The sequence below is a fragment of the Carya illinoinensis genome, chromosome 16 (genome assembly GCF_018687715.1).
Source record: "Carya illinoinensis cultivar Pawnee chromosome 16, C.illinoinensisPawnee_v1, whole genome shotgun sequence".
NCBI classification, from domain to species: domain Eukaryota; kingdom Viridiplantae; phylum Streptophyta; class Magnoliopsida; order Fagales; family Juglandaceae; genus Carya; species Carya illinoinensis.
This window is the reverse complement of record NC_056767.1, coordinates 2333051-2350461: the sequence shown is the minus strand read 5'-3', so window position 1 is coordinate 2350461 and position 17411 is coordinate 2333051. Positions and strand designations below refer to the sequence as shown.

General features: G+C 37.6%; 1 protein-coding gene across 1 annotated transcript; it reads left to right on the top strand.

The window, feature by feature from the left end:
• Positions 1–606: 606 nt before the first annotated feature.
• On the top strand, positions 607–8827 carry LOC122299392 (putative transcription elongation factor SPT5 homolog 1). The gene is made up of 22 exons (XM_043109647.1): positions 607–1031; positions 2826–3064; positions 3172–3318; positions 3451–3609; positions 3688–3771; positions 3969–4039; positions 4144–4501; positions 4591–4746; positions 4859–4956; positions 5085–5133; positions 5214–5366; positions 5448–5591; positions 5784–5877; positions 5989–6147; positions 6234–6282; positions 6360–6454; positions 6628–6706; positions 6910–6964; positions 7065–7179; positions 7287–7430; positions 8057–8154; positions 8394–8827. The coding sequence occupies exons 1-22, from the start codon at positions 704–706 to the stop codon at positions 8637–8639; spliced, it is 3120 nt and encodes a 1039-aa protein (XP_042965581.1). The 5' UTR covers positions 607–703; the 3' UTR covers positions 8640–8827.
• The last annotated feature ends 8584 nt before the right edge of the window (positions 8828–17411 follow it).

The window sequence follows — 17411 nt, the reverse complement described above, 5'->3', positions numbered from 1 at the left end:
ATGATAATACAATGGATGGTTATTAAAATATATTATAATTTATGTAACAATATATTTTTAGATTTTTTATCTGAATATCATCAAACATAAAATAAATTTTAGTTTTTATTTAATAAATTTTATTTTTTATTTTTAAAATTTTCTAACAACATATTTTTAGATTTTTTTCCCTAATATCATCAAACATAAAATAAATTTTAATTTTAAATTTTTAAATTTCCATTTGAATTACTTCATCATTAAATAAACATAAAACTCAATATAATTTCTCTCAAACTTATAAATACAGGGTAATGATACACTTACCACTCTTTTACCACTATTTTACCACTTATAGTGTATTTAATTTTTTATCATTTTCTTTTAAGTATTTTTTTAATATCCTTAGTCATTTAGAAAAAATTTTAAAAATATATAATTTTAGTGATAGTCACTTGCTTAATCATTAAGTAAAAGAAAAATTTTTAAAAAAATTAAAAAATTAAAAAAAGTGGTAAAAGAGTGGTAAGACTATCATTATTCTTAAATAAAATATAAAAAATAATATAATTTTGACAAAATTTAAAAGTATATTATTATTATTATAACAATATGTTATTATCATCAATTCATCATCGTCCCGCACCCCTTATTAACAGGCTATCGTCTTCTAGGGTTCCACTTTCAGAGCACACAGAAAAACGAAAGACAGGTAGAGAGAGCGATGCCGCGTAGAGGAGACGAAGACGACGACGACCTCGAGCCTGAGGAGGAAGAATATCAGGCATACGATGAGGACGAGGAAGAGGAAGAGGAGGAAGAAGACAGGGGCGTCTCGAGCCGGAAGAGGCGGAGATCTGAGTTCATAGACGACGTTGCGGAGGAAGACGACGAGGAAGAGGACGAAGATGACGACGATGACTACGGTGGTGGCGGCGGCGGAGGTGGAGGGCGTAGGCCCCGGCCGAAGAGGCGGTCCGGTTCTGAGTTCTTTGATCTAGAGGCGCAGGTCGATACCGACGACGAAGAGGAGGAGGAAGATGGCGAGGATGGTAAGGTTCTTTCCTGCTTTCTGTTCTTTTCTTTGGATAGGATAAGTGAAGCTGGGTTATTCAAATCCGCTGCGAGATGAGATGGGAATTTTTTATCCAATTAGGGATAATAAAATTCAGGAGTGAAGGGATTGATTTTTTCCCGTTCTCGGGCAACAAGTGAATTGATTGCGCTGACTGTCCGTTGTTAGTATGTACCAAATTTTGTGACTTTGTTTGTGGAGGTTGTCGTGAATGAATTGCGTAATTGACCGCTATTATGGTTTCAAACGTTTCTTTAGTGGGCTTAGTTTTAGTTCTAAAACGTAAATAGCCTTTGCTTATATTGGATTTGAATCATGTAAATGTAAAGAACACATATCATTTTACAGGCATGCATACATTCTGTTCATATCAAGATGCATATTGTTTGTTTGATTGTAGAACACCTTGATGTTCAAGAGGAATTCGTATTTAACGAAGAATTCCTGGTTTTTATTCGATTCTTTTGACTCTTCCTATCAGAATATGGATTAAGCCTTGTTGCACCTTAATTCCTGGCCATCATTAACTTTTCTAACACTTATTTAAAGCCCTAAATTAAAACTCCGGAAATTATAATGAAGAAGTTTACCCTTAAATAAAGTCACGGGCATGAAATTCCCAGCACCTTATTTTCATAATCCTGTATTTGAATGCGTGTAGAGCTCTCTCAAAAGCTTTGAAAAGTAACATAAACTTTCTTATTTAAGACAGCTGACTCTTGGTGACTAGGCTCTCCTCATAGCGAAGATCCTGGTTGATTCTTGTTGAATTTTTTTTCCCATTAATCTGTTGGAAAAAATGCACGTCTTCCATCACCACGGTTGGAGATGTAGGGCTTTCAATGAGATGTAAGATGTTTCTGGATATCTTGTTGCTAGAGTTTGCTGGAGTGTGATTGGCAAACCCATTCTTATGCCCATATATTGCCATAGTTTGAGAGGTCCTCCATTAGTTTGCAATGTTTGAAATGGCTTTATCCTTGATACTGACTAGAGTTAAGGAAATGTTTGGACTTAAGATTTTCTTGAACCCTCTTAGGTGCAAATGATTTCTAGGGGCCATTGGGTTGGTAGAGTTCTTCTCGAATTACTCAATTAGCACTCGCAGGAAACTCCTTGCTAAAGGCCTGTGCTCCCCCCGGATTGGTAAGGACTTTTTATTGGACGCCTGCGTCACTTGGTGCCAATAATTAAAGATTTTCTAAAAAATTTATGAAACCTTTGAGAACATTTGAAGATGGGTTTTAATGGGTCCTTGCTTTGATGATTGAGATATTTTTGGATCAAGACTAAGAAAATCTTGAAATTAGAAAAAGAAAAACTCATTGTTCCCAAATATGCTGTTATTTTTATGTGTTTGGGCTGAGACGTGTTGGGTGCAAGTTTGATCTTTTTCCTTTCTTTTTGTTTTTTTTTTCCTGCACTGACCCTCCCCCTTCTTTGTACCTCCTTGTTTGTGTGTGTAAATGGAATACTTGAACTTGTTTCTTTCCGTTCGACTTGCTGAGTGTAATACGTATGTCAGCTGTCTCTACTGGTTCTTATGTTATCCACTGTGAAGTTGTTTTGTAACGGGGAAGGACTTGATTTACTTACGGAGGTAAAAAGACCATAATAATGAAAAGTAACCAAAATTAGGGTGCCTATGTGGTAAATAAATTATTTTCAAGCATTTATGTAATCGCCCTGTTTTATGTATTTTACTCATCTGTTACTCTATCCTAAATTTTATGTGCATTGATGATAAATGAACAAAAACTTGACCATGCAGATTTCATTGTGGATGGTGGAGCGGAATTGCCTGATGAAGATGATGGTCGAAGGATCCAGCGTCGCCCACTCCTTTCTCGAGAAGATGAACAAGAAGATGTTGAAGCACTTGAGAGGAGGATCCAGGCAAGATATGCGAGGTCTAGTCACACCGAGTATGATGAGGAGACCACAGATGTTGAGCAACAGGCTCATTTGCCGTCTGTTAGAGATCCAAAGTTGTGGATGGTGAAATGTGCGGTATGATTATCATTCTCATCCATCAATATGTTTTGTCTGATTGTTTATTCTTATTTATTTTTTGCGGTGCATCAATTTCTTAGTAAATTTGTCTTCTTGTTTATCAGATTGGTCGGGAGCGAGAAGCAGTTATTTGCTTGATGCAGAAGTATATTGATAAAGGAACTGAATTGCAAATCACGTCTGCGGTTGCTCTTGATCACCTTAAGAACTATATATATATTGAAGCATACAAAGAAGCCCATGTTAAAGAGGTAATTTATGTTGGATGAATGCATTGTTCATGTTAACTTCTGAGACTATGAATGGAATTATGCTGTAATTAATACATTTGTTTTTATTTAATGCTTGAGGTTTTAACTATTTTTGTTTCCTTATTGCTTCAGGCTTGCAAAGGACTGCGCAACATTTTTTCCCAGAAAGTAATGCTTGTCCCTATTAAAGAAATGACTGATGTTCTTTCAGTTGAAAGCAAAGCAATTGATCTCTCTAGGGATACTTGGGTCAGAATGAAGATTGGGACATATAAGGGGGACCTTGCAAAGGTGTGAATTATATTACTTTCATTCAATGATATTTTACTATAAATCTTGGATCTGACCTTCAAGCTTTGTTTTCCATAGGTGGTGGATGTAGATAATGTGAGGCAGAGAGTTACTGTGAAATTAATCCCAAGGATCGACTTACAGGCTCTTGCAAATAAAATGGTATTATTTTTTTTTCTAGGTGTTTCTTTTGTAAACTTCCTGTGTACACAGGCTTCGCCTATTACATCCGTTGAAAAAAAATTTTACTTACCAAAAAAAAAAAAAATCAAAGGAAGCTTTGACTGATGAAGTTAAATGCGGTGCATTGAATGGTTGATGTATCTTGATAATAGCTGGTTAATTAATATATGAAACAGGAGGGTAGAGAAGTTGTGAAGAAGAAGGCATTTGTTCCTCCACCACGTTTTATGAACATTGATGAAGCTAGGTATCATTTTTATCAGATATGTTTCGACGTGGTTTCTAGGTAATGTAGTCCCGGTATAACGTCTAGTTCACTGGCCTCTAATATCTCATGCTTTATATTTTCAGAGAACTGAATATTCGTGTAGAGCGGAGAAGAGATCCAATGACTGGTGATTACTTTGAGAATATTTCAGGCATGTTATTTAAAGATGGTTTCTTATACAAGACAGTGTCAATCAAATCAATTAGCTCTCAAAATATAAAACCCACTTTTGATGAGCTTGAGAAATTTCGGAAACCTGGTGAGAATGGAGATGGTGATATGGCCAGTTTGTCAACGCTATTTGCAAATAGAAAGAAAGGGCACTTTATGAAGGGTGATGCAGTTATTGTCATCAAGGGAGATCTCAAAAACTTGAAAGGATGGGTTGAGAAAGTCGAGGAAGAGAATGTGCACATCAGACCAGAAATGAAGGGCCTTCCTGTAAGAAATAATTGAACTGCAAGAATAAGAAATTCTTATATTCTTTGACTATTCAAAGTAGCTGTCCCTAATGTGCCTGTACTTTTCAGAAAACTCTTGCAGTAAATGAAAAAGAACTTTGCAAATACTTTGAACCTGGGAATCATGTGAAGGTTGTGTCCGGTACACAGGAAGGTGCAACTGGTATGGTTGTCAAGGTTGAGCAGCATGTGCTCATAATTTTATCTGATACTACTAAGGAACATGTAAGTTATGGTCATCATGTTTTGATGTACCTTGTGAGCACTCTTGTGAACATCACGGTTAGCCTTTTAGATAGAAGAATGCATAGATAACTTTAGTATCCATTGTCTTCAGATTCGAGTTTTTGCCGATGATGTGGTGGAGAGCTCAGAGGTTACTTCTGGTGTTACAAGAATTGGGGACTATGAGCTTCATGATCTTGTGCTTCTCGAGTAAGATATCTTCTGTTCGGGAATTAGATAAATGTTCTCTTTGCATACAATTCAACTGGTGATACTGGAGTATATGTTCTTAGTTGTTCAGGGCTGAGTCAAACATTTGTTTGTGCTTTTGGGTGCAGTAATATGAGTTTCGGTGTAATCATCCGTGTAGAAAGTGAAGCATTTCAGGTGAGTATTGTTGCTAGAAAGTTAAAATGTTAGACAACCACTGACAAAGATACTCATATATATGTGACTTTATTATTTAGGTTCTTAAGGGAGTTCCTGACAGACCTGAGGTAGCGCTTGTTAAATTGCGAGAGATCAAATGCAAGATTGAGAAGAAAATCAATGTGCAAGATCGGCATAAGAACACAGTATCAGTCAAAGATATTGTGAGAATCATTGAGGGTCCCTGTAAAGTAAGGCCATATTTCTAGCTTTGACATATTTTGTTAGAGGCATCTGTAATCCTACTCTTATCATTCGTTTTGTCATGTTAGGGGAAACAAGGTCCCGTGGAGCATATACACAGAGGAGTCTTGTTCATATACGATCGCCATCACCTTGAGCATGCGGGCTTTATTTGTGCTAAAGCCCATTGCTGTATTATTGTGGGTGGTTCACGTACAGGTGGTAATAGAAATGTGAGTCAACTTTTCTTCTTATTTTGTGGTTGTGCAACTTTTCTTACCACTGTGTGGTGAGTGTAGTTGTTTTCTTTACATTGCTCTTAAATACTTGTTAGGTCCTTTCATATATCTACTTTTCTTTTCAGTATTTGTTTTTTTTATTGTACTTGTTATTAAGACTTCTTGTTGCTCTTGTATCAATTTTAGGGTGATTCGTACTCTAGATTTCCCAGTCTTAGAACTCCACCTCGTATTCCCGAGTCCCCAAGGAGATTTTCTCGAGGAGGCCCTCCACTTGATTGTATGGTTGCTGATTATCAATGATTTCTCTTTCTGATGCCATTAGTTTATTTAAAATCTTATTCTCATGTTGGAAAAACTTTTATTATTAACCTTTATTTTTGTGGTTCAGCTGGAGGAAGACATAGAGGTGGACGGGGGCATGATGGTTTGGTTGGTACCACAGTTAAAGTCCGCCAAGGTCCATACAAAGGTTACCGCGGGCGTGTTGTAGAAATCAAAGGCGGCTCAGTTCGGGTTGAATTGGAGTCACAGATGAAAGTTGTGACAGGCAAGTCAGTTTTATATGTGAAGATACTTGTGGATTTGTTGGCTACTCTGTTTTCATGTGGGTTTTAATAGTGGTTGTGTGTGCAGTTGATCGCAATTTTATTTCTGATAACGTGGTTGTTTCTACCCCCTACCGGTAATTGTCAATTATGCTTTTACCTGCCTCAATATTTCCACACTTTGAAAAGTCTGACCATTTGTATGTTTTACCAGTGATGCGCCTCGTTATGGGATGGGAAGTGAGACCCCCATGCATCCTTCTCGAACCCCACTTCATCCATACATGACTCCTATGAGAGATCCTGGAGGTTTGTTCTCTTCAGTCTTGTGGTTCCTCTTTCAGAAACGTGGACACCTTAACCACTCAATGAAGTTCTATCTACAATTAAATGGAGTTTGCTATTTGAATTTTCTCTCTCTTACCAAGGAAATATATATATATATTTTTTTGAAAAATTAATTTTCGTTCTTATTTATGCAGCCACACCTATTCATGATGGCATGAGAACACCCATGCGTGATCGAGCATGGAATCCTTATACACCAATGAGTCCCCCTAGGTATGTCATAAAGTTGCTCATTTGTAATTGGAGAGACGAGAGAACATTAACTTCAATTACATATTTAATGAAGAAATTACATCTTCATTTCTTCTTTGACTGCATAAGAATGATTTTATCTGGTTAGATTAGGACAGTTGGGAGAATTATATATATTATGATTGATGACTGATCCTTGAGAATGTGATGTTGAAAAAAACTAGGGATAATTGGGAAGATGGAAACCCTGCCTCTTGGGGAACCAGTCCACAGTATCAGGTCAAGAATCTTGCATAATTTAGTCTGATGTTGAGAAAGTGAATTTTCAATTCTTGATAGATAAAGAAAATGATTTGTGTTTCTTTTTTCCTTCCTCCAGGCGGGAAGTCCTCCTTTGCGTGCATATGAAGCACCAACTCCTGGTTCTGGTTGGGCTAATACCCCTGGTGGTAATTATAGTGAAGCTGGAACGCCAAGGGACAGTTCAGCCTATGGTACTCTTTAATGTTATTGAAACACTCAAGACACGTGCTCATAATTTTTTTTTGTTTGATTTTCTGCATTCTTGCTTAGAGGAACTCAATTTGTGTCCCTTCTGCAGCCAATGCTCCGAGCCCATACTTGCCTTCAACTCCCGGTGGACAGCCTCTGACACCAAATTCAGCTTCCTATCTTCCTGGCACTCCTGGAGGGCAGCCAATGACTCCAGGAACTGGTGGTCTGGATGCTATGTCTCCTGTTATAGGTTGGTCTCGACTTTTTACTTTGGCTGGCATAGAATTGGATTGATGCTTAGAATTTTCTTTTAGCCAAAGAAAGGGTAGTGAGGGTTGGTCTCACTCAACTTGAAAGCATCCATGAGCAGTGTAACCCCAACTGAATTTAAGAGCTATGTACCATCTCGTTGCAACCCGAGACAAATGGGAATTTGAAATTAAGAAGTTAATGAGTAGAACCTGTGTATTTCATCTTCAGTGGTGAATTATATGTTAATCAAGATATTTTAATCAGAGAATTTTCCAAATGTATTGAGTATGTTGTATTTGTTTGCCAAAACTGGGAAATGTGATGCTATAAGACGCCTAACATGTTGCTGTCAGTTCCTTTTTTTGTTGGGTTACGGGAGGTTTGTTTTTTCAGTGTTCTATTTTGTCATTTGAAGGCATGGGCATGCTCTTTAGATCTTAATAGGATGTCTTTAGTGATTATTACAGTCAACCATTGAGTACAAATATACCCATTATCTTTAATTACTCTCCATAAAAGCTTTAACATGGCAGTCCTATATCAGCCCTCCATAGTTCTTATGATCGAACATTTTTGTACTTATGTTTTTGTAGAGGTCTATTTAACTTTTCAATGCATTTGCAGGTGGGGACAATGAAGTATTCCTTATGCCAGACATACTGGTTAGTGTGCGTAGGTCTGGGGAGGAATCTGTTGTGGGGATTGTCCGAGAGGTGCTTGTGGTATGTCTTCTCAAATGCTCATTAGAATATTTCTTCTCCTAAGAAAATTGGAAGTACTCGGGGTTTGTAAGGGTCAGAATAATTGTTTGGTATTATTATAGATAAAACAGCCACGGAAGGGCTTCCTTGAGCAGATACCATCAACTTTCCATTTTAAATCGTTCACTGTTTAACATGTTAATTGGATCACCCAAGACGGCAGCGATATATATTAATAATGTATGTGTTACGTCTTCCAGGATGGCTCTTGCCGGGTAGTCCTTGGGTCGAGTGGGAACGGTGAAACAGTAACAGCCCTTGCTGATGAAATGGTGGTGGTGGCACCAAGGAAAAATGACAAGATCAAGATCATGGCTGGTTTGCTACGAGGTTCCACTGGCAAGTTGATTGGCGTGGATGGTAGTGATGGAATTGTAAAGGTAGATGATACTCTTGACGTTAAGATTTTAGACTTGGTCTCTTTAGCAAAACTAGCACAACCATAATTTGATATGGTTATAATTTGAAAAAAAAAAAAAAAATGTGTTGTATATCGTTAATAGTAATGAAAAAAGCTTTGGAGGGATTCAGATTCAGGTGAACTCTCTCTCATTCTTCCCCCCTGTGCTTAACCAAAATACTTGTAATGCATTTATATGACGGAGACGTGGCCTCCAAATGTTTTTGTTTTAAACCAGTGATAGATTTAGGCATTGTTTGTTTTAGTAGAGATTAAAGTCGGAAATTAAATAAAATATTATTTGAATATATTATTTTAATGTTATTTTTATTTAAAAATTTGAAAAGAATGAAATTATTTATTTTATTTTATTTTGTGAGAATTTGAAAAAGAAATAAATTGCGGTAAAAATAAAACAGGCTGAGCAATTCCAACCCAATCAGATAATAGCGTAGATGTGGTGGCTTGTAAGGAGATAAAAAGGTATGATAAAATAGAAAAGAGAAATAGGTGATTATATTGTTGTAAATATGTAAATTAATTTAATTTGATATAATATATTAAATTATAAAATAATTCACCGAGTTAATAAAGTGCAGAAGTAATAATAAACTATTATGATAGGCCCCGTCGGACGGGACAAATCAGATGGACGTGGTACTCACAAGAGCCACCTGTCATTTCACCATCAAACCCTAAAAAGAGAAGAAAACAAATCGAATAGGACAACCATTTGTTGGGTCTTTACCGACAGTGAATCTAGTCAGCCCCCCGTGCTCTCTCTCTCTCGTCCCACGAGCTCTGCAGTTGCGGTTGCTCGCTGCTACATACAGATCACTCTTTTCTGATAAAAAAAATTTGATATTATTCTATTAATTCGATTGATTTAATTATTTATTTTTAATATAATTAATTTGATTAATTATAATAATAAAATGTATAAAAAATACATAAAAATAATTATAAAACAACTTTATGATATTTTGTACTCTGTTGTTTCGAAGAGAAATAATGTTTGCAATAATTTAGCATCGTGTATTATTTAAAAAATATATATATATAATTTATATAAAAAAATTAATTTTTTAATAATAAATTTTATTTTATTTTTTAAAAAATTACAAAATATTTACATATTTTATAATTATATCTAACATTATTCTATTTTAAATTATCGAATGATGTGAGGATTTTAAAATTAACATCAGTTTTGGTAAATTAAAATGAATAAAGTAATATATTATGAGTATAGATTTGTATCGGCTTATTCAATTGGTTTGAGTTATATATATTATAAGTATATAATTTAAATAATAGTATTTGATTTGTAATATTTAAATTTTAAAATTTATTTTCAAAATCAAATTATGAATTGTGTTGTATCAACTTTTTTTTTTTTTTTTTTTTTTTTTTTTTTTTTTTTAAGAAGAGCCGGCAGCCACCCACATAGCAGCCCCGTCCCAAATTTATTAATGAGCCCTCACTTATGGCGGAGGAATACCGTGGTAACATCATGACACTTGGGGGCTTACAAAATAATCGCTAAGAAAAAAAGACCCAAAACCAAGTGTCCAAACAAACCAAACCAAACAACAAAACAAACAAAAGACCAACTCTAACAGGCCTAAAAAACAAACCAACTCAACGTAAACAACAGAAAAACCAGGACCCAAACCAAAGCACCTGCAAAACGAGAAGACATCATAAAATATGCAAGAATAAAAACAAAGAAAACGTACCAGGACTACGAGATGCGCAAGTAGGGGAGACCAATTCTGTCCATACGAAGCAGACCACGGAGCTGATCGGGTAAGGAATCATTAACAGACCAGTCCATATTTAAACCCCCAGCTCCCTTTTTGGCTAGAAAATCGGTGACTACATTACCTTCACGAAAAACATGTTGCATGCGAAACTCCATACCGCCCAAGAGACCCCACAATTCCTCCCAAAAATCTTCTAGGTACCAAATATTACATTCACCCTTAGTACACCAGCGAACCAGCAATTGGGAATCAACCTCAATCTCAACCCGACGAAAGCCCAGCTGATGGCACCTCCTAACCCCTTCCAACAAACTACGCAACTCAGCAAAATTATTAGACCCCTGACCCAAGAAAACCGAGTAAGCAGTATGCAACCTACCAAGGCTGTCACGAATAACCCCCCCAGCACCAGCCGGCCCTGGATTCCCTAAACTACTACCATCCGAGTTAAGTTTCATCCAATCTTGTGGTGGCCTCTTCCATCTAATCACACGAGTATGCCTAGGCTTAGGATATACAACTGGGATCTCCAACCTTTTCAGAATAGCCTCATCATGGGCAGAAATCCTAGAGACTTTCATAAATAACGACATAATCCTTCGAATCCACAATTTGATAACATGCCAAACTGATTGAACTGAGTCCACTTTTTCTTCAACCCGAGCTTTGCAACGTCTATCCCAAAGTCGCCAAGAAACAATGGATGGTAGAATACCAAAGATAGACCTTAACTGAGAAGACTTACCCGCACGACGAAACCAAAAATTAATTTACTCCTTCCAAGTATGGAAAACACCCATATGGACACCTAAATGGGTCGCCGCCAACCTCCAAATACATCTGGCAAATTCACCAGTGCAGAGTACGTGGTTTAAATCCTCCATGTGACCCCTGGCACAACAATTACATTTAGAAACAAAAGGGATGCCAATATTCATGATCTTCTCATCCACACTCAAACAATTGTGGTACGCCTTCCACATCATAATAGAAATTTTTTTGGGGATATGAGTATGCCAAATCCAATTTGCCCAAGGTAACGATGGGGATCTCACACGGATACAGTCCCAAGCACTTCTAGTATTAAAATTCCCATTATTATCCCTCGTCCAAATAAGGATATCCTGACCATCCTTCCTAGTAGCCAAAAACTGAAACAAATCTTCGGCTTTTTGTGGACCCACTAATCTTTCCAAGAGAGAAATATCCCAACCATTCTCAATCCTACACTCCTTGACTCGAAGCGAAGGGCTTTCAAGAACCGGCAAATGATCACCAATAGGGCCCCCATTCGCCCAATTATTATACCAGAAAGAAACATTTCCTTCTTTCACAAGCCACTTAGAATTATTTAAAACCTCCGGGATGCAATGCACAACAGCTTTCCAAAACCTAGTTCCTTTAGTAGGGCTCAAAAGGGATAGATGACTCCCTTGCACATACTTGCCTCTAAAGAACTCTGCCCATAAAGAATGCCCCTGAAGAAGATTCCAAGCAAATTTCATATGTAAGGCCCTCTGAACCTCCTCAAAGTCCCGAATACCCAAACCGCCTTCCTCTGTAGGCTGACAAATATGTTTCCAAGCCACCCACTTCCTCTTACCTTTCCCTTCAAAATCACCCCAAAAAAAGGAACTCATAATCCTGTTAAGCGCCACGTAAACACCATGGGGAACATGAAGAACAGCCATAAGATGAGTTGCCATGCTCGATAAAACATGACGTAAAAGAATAACACGACCCCCAGTAGAGAGCAGTTTCATTTTCCACCCTGCAACTTTCTTATTAAATTTACCAATCAGGTCCCCAAAATCACAAACCTTCAGACGACCCATCACAATAGGAACACCCAGATAATTAAAAGGAAAGGAGCCTTCTGAGAAACCAGTCATACGAAGAATAGAAGACTTTCTTGGATCAGATATCTTTTTAGAAAACAAAATAGCACTTTTATTTTTATTAAGAATCTGACCTGTCCAAGTCTCATAAAGATTAAGCACCTCCATCAACCCTCTCATAGACTTCTTCCCACCATTAGCAAAAATAACAATATCATCCGCATACATAAGGTGGGAAATAAGGGGGGTACCTCTAGCTTGAGAAAACCCGACAATCTTGCCATTCTGAAAAGCATGCTTAAGAAGCCGAGATAGCGTCTCTTGCATAATGACAAATAAATAAGGAGAGAGTGGGTCGCCTTGCCTCAGACCACGCTCGCCCTTAAAGAAACCCAAAGAGGTGCCATTCATCATAATAGAATACCAAGGTGAGGAAATACAAAGGTTTATCAAAGCGCAAAACTGAGAAGAAAACCCAAAAGAATCCAGCACATGAATAAGAAACCTCCAATTTACTCGATCATAGGCCTTGGACATATCAAGCTTAACCAAGACATTTCCCCCATTAGTGGTTTTATTAATAGAGTGGACCATTTCCTGCGTAAGACTAATATTTTCAAAAATGCTACGACCAGGAATAAAGGCCCCTTGCTCCTGAGAGATAATCTTTGGGAGCACATTCGTGAGACGGCCCACCAAAATCTTCGCACAAATCTTATAAACCACAGAACACAAACTTATAGGCCTAAACTTATCAAAGCCCGTAGGAGAATCAACCTTGGGAATCAACACAATAAAAGACGCAGAATAATATCTAGGGAGCATCTGATGTTGAAAGAACTCAGAAACCGCCTCCAAAAGGTCTGCTTTAACAATCTCCCAACAGGACCTAAAAAACCCTGAGCCAAAACCATCCGGGCCCGGACTACTATCAATAGGAATACTAAACAAAGCATCTTTAATATCACCCATTGAAGGAGGACTACAAAGCATCAAATTCTCATCCTCCGTAATCACTGGGGAAATCAAATCCCGTAAACTGGAAAGCTCACAACTGCTATTCTCACTCAAAAACTGCTTGAAATGCTCAACAGCAGCCTTATGAATCTCAAGAGGGTTATTTAAATGAGTACCATCTGCAAGAAACATGTCAGTTACCCTCTTTTGATTTTTTGCATTCAAATATGCATGGAAAAATTTTGAATTATTATCTCCATCCTTTAACCATCTTTTCTTAGCCATATGAGACAGACGAGTATTTTCCCGACCCCTCCAAGTTAAGAGATCCAATTTAGCAGCCAAAAGATCATTATCATCCTCACTAGAATAAGAATTCTGAAGGCTATTATCCAGTCGATCTATACGCTGCTCAATATTCTTGATAATCTCATCTGTCCTCCCAAAAACACTTTGATTCCAATCCCTAAGCGCCACCTTAAGTCTTTTAAGTTTAAAGGACAACCTAAAAAGACCAGAACCAAGCCCAGCTTGATTCCAAGACCCCTCCACGAAGCTAAGGAAATCTGCATGGTCAGTCCACATAAATTGGAAACGAAAAGGACTAGGCCCATACCTGAACGGGTCTTCACCCATCTTAATCACTAAAGGAGAGTGATCAGAGGTAGAACGAGATAACACCTGAGAAAAAACATTAGGATAGCAATTAAGAAAAATAGAATTAAGAAAGCAACGATCTAACCTTGCCCAACTGCGAGCCAAGCCGCTTTGACCATTACACCAAGTCATCGACGCGCCTTGTGATTTCATATCCATAACACCGCAGTTTTGGAGGCAAAAATTAAAATCCCCCATAGCCGTAAAAGGGCGGGGGTGACCCCCCCGTCTTTCCGAGTCCTCTCTGATAATGTTGAAATCGCCGCATAGAATCCATGGAAGATTACCATTACTCAGCTCAACCAAGTCTTCCCAAAGGTTTTTCCTTTCAACAGGGTTGCACTTAGCATAGACTATAGTAAGAATAAAAACAAACCCATTCTCCTCAACTTTCACCGAAACAAATTGGTTCGACCCATTCAACCACTGTATAGAAATATCAGAGTTCCACAACAGCCATATTTTTCCACTATGTCTCTCATTAGTGACAAAACTATCACAATTATACTTCCCCAAAAGAGTGTGAATTTTATCTTCCCTCAAAAAAGGCTCAGCCAAAGCAATAATCTTAGGCCTGAATTTCTTAAAAATATTTCTCAACCTCAACCTGGAAGAGCGAACTCCCCGTATGTTCCAAAAGAGAATAGGACTAATCATAAATTCAACTTATTAGGACGAGTAATAGCCTGGGTAGAATTTCTTTTCAGGAACTTACCTGCTTTTTTGGTCATGCCTTCCGAGTCCGTACAATAGTCTTTTTGCATATCCACTCTCATACTAACTCTCTCAATTTCATGGTCCGATTGTGATTCCGCAGCCAACTCCTTGTTACCCCCATCATTACATCCTATAGAAATAAGATGTTCCACATGCTCACCATCAGTATTCGGTATCATCATCTCATCATTCAAGCTTGACCCATCCTCCATAAGTTCCGTGACTTGAAAAGAAGGAATATCTTTAGACCTCCCTTCCTTATCTATGAGACCCAACACCGAAACAACACTTTTCTCCACACGCATTTCACTCATCAACTCCACACCATGTTCAAATTCTTGACCCTGAGGTCCATTAGGAGAACTCGGTTCACCTACGTAAACCTGGGCTGTTTCATGTCGAGGGGCCTGATCAATATTCTGCATCTCCATGCTAGCCGTGTGCCCATTTCCAGTTTCATCTTCCAGTACCTTCTTTCCATTAAAATCAGACTTCAACATAGGAAGATTTTCGGCCACTACAGCAACTTCATGAGGCACAAAACCGTCCTTTTGCACCTCTTTCTCAGGATTTCCCATATTCTCTAAATCTGTCACCCTCTCATCCGTAGGTTTCACATCAATCTTTACCCATTTCTTTGAGCCTTTCATATATTTCTTTTGGTCATTTTCCTTACGGCATGTTTGAGTATTATGACCTTGACATTTACACTTGGAGCAGTACGCCGGCAGAGTCTCGAAAATGACCTCCTGTCTTCTGTTTCTCGGGACCCCAGGCTTACCGATCCAGAAGGAGGTAATTGGTGCCTTTGAGGAGTCGACTTCTAAGCATACTCGAGCACCATCTGTACGCGTAGCACACATAGTGGAATTGTCACATCTAATGAACCTACCAATAGGAGCTGTGATCATTTTTAACACTGAAGGCTGGTAGAAACTCGGTGGAAGTCCAGGCAAAAACACCCAAACCGGTACACACGGTGGTTCATAGTTTTCATCGAATTCTGGTGTCCATGCAAAAGGCCTGTAGAAGATCCCATTAACCTCACATGATTCTCTGGACAGGGCCTTATTATAATCCAACTCGTTAGCCATCCGAACGAAAACGTGTCTTGGACGCTGCATCGCTGAGACAACCGGCATGCTAGACAACCCCCACCGACTGTGAATGAAAGATCTCACTGCATCTAGGGAGGGCCTTTGCCTAAGGAATTTCAAAACAATGGAGTACCGAAACGGCTGGGCAAGTTTGTCAATTTCCTCCGCTGAAAACGTGAATACCAGCTCACCATCAATGACTTTTGGCTGACGGAAAGGAACCTCCATCACCGGCAGAGGTTGAGGCACCGTAGAAACTAGATCTGCAAAGGACCTGATCGGGGCTGCCATGGGCGGCGGGCCATCAGAGGCCGCCATGCAGGCAAACGGATGCACCTAGCAGAGCCAAAGCGAGAGAACCCTAGCAGAGCGTATAAGGAAAGTTTTTACGTAGGAAAGGGACCATTTTGTTGTATCAACTTGATAATAGATTTTTCAACTTATAAATTAACATAATATGACAATATTCCTTCTCATGTTTTGAATGAATAAAAAATCAACCCAATGTTTGAAAAGCAAGGAAACTTTACTTGAAGCAACGACCTTTTTTATGATAGTTGAAAAGGTAAACAAATTTTCTCGATCCTCACTTTTGCAGTAACTCTAAATTTACTTTTCTCAAACTTTAAACGATGAACTTTTGCCAAAAAGGAGATGGATCAACAGAAAAAGAAAGAGAAAAAGCTTGGAGAAATATATATATATATATATATATAGCTTATTACTGCATTCTGTATAGAAGTAAACAAAGCATGGGAGGGACCCTTGGGAGATTATTAACCTTGGATTTGACGATTTCTTTCTACATTCTTAATGATCCATCACTTAACACGAGGAAAGATGTTGAACTCCATGTGTTGTGTACGAGAGTATACTACTCATGCATGCATGAATTAAGGTCTCTTCAAAACTTAAAAGCTTCTATCTCCTTTCGCTCATTTCTTCTGTTTTCGAGAAATAGATCAATGAACCTAAATGTGATTTGGATGTTTCTTAAATCATTACGTAATATTTATAATTTTGATATTGGTATATCCTTTTGTGCACTCTACTTGATGTGATTGGTCAAAGTAGTTATTTTATATTAAAAAAATGACTCAGTCAATCACATTAATAGAATGCGAAAAAAATACGTAAAAGTAACTATACATAAAATTTTTAATAAAAGAAATGGATTTAATTCAAATAGTATAAAACATCTACTGTTTACATTAAATTAATGAATACTATTAATTTCAATGAAATACAGATCATAATTATATATATATATATATATATATATAATATTAAAAATGATGAGTTGTGAGGAATGATGATGATGTGCAGATGAAATTGAAAAATTAATTGGGATTGATTACATGAATTAATTTTCATTGATTCTTTTAACACATGGATGGATCAATCCATTCTGCATCAAAAACATTACAACCCTTATTAATTAATTATAAGGGAAAACCTTGTGCTTGGTGCCTCACTCATTAGGTCATTAATACTTTGGGAAATTGGCAATGCCCATGATCATGACTACTACTCCAACTACCGATCAAAGTTTATCAACAACATACACTGATACACACATATCTATATATATATATATATAAATAATATAAACACACTAAAAAGTACATATCATTAAGCTTACCAACCGTAATTTCAGCTCACTATAGAAGTAGTAGTATCTCAAAAGTGAATGAATATACATATCCTTTGAAGGGCATTTCCGTCCACTACTCTCCTATATAAACACTCACTTCCTTCTGCATTTTAGTATCATGTAATCCTCCAT

Bases quoted from the DNA above. Each gene is read 5' to 3' on its own strand.
- LOC122299392 (XM_043109647.1), top strand. From the start codon at position 704: ATGCCGCGTAGAGGAGACGAAGACGACGACGACCTCGAGCCTGAGGAG. The intron at 1,032-2,825 runs GTAAGGTTCTTT...TTGACCATGCAG, and splicing joins GGAGGAAGATGGCGAGGATG to ATTTCATTGTGGATGGTGGA. The intron at 3,772-3,968 runs GTATTATTTTTT...TATATGAAACAG, and splicing joins AGGCTCTTGCAAATAAAATG to GAGGGTAGAGAAGTTGTGAA.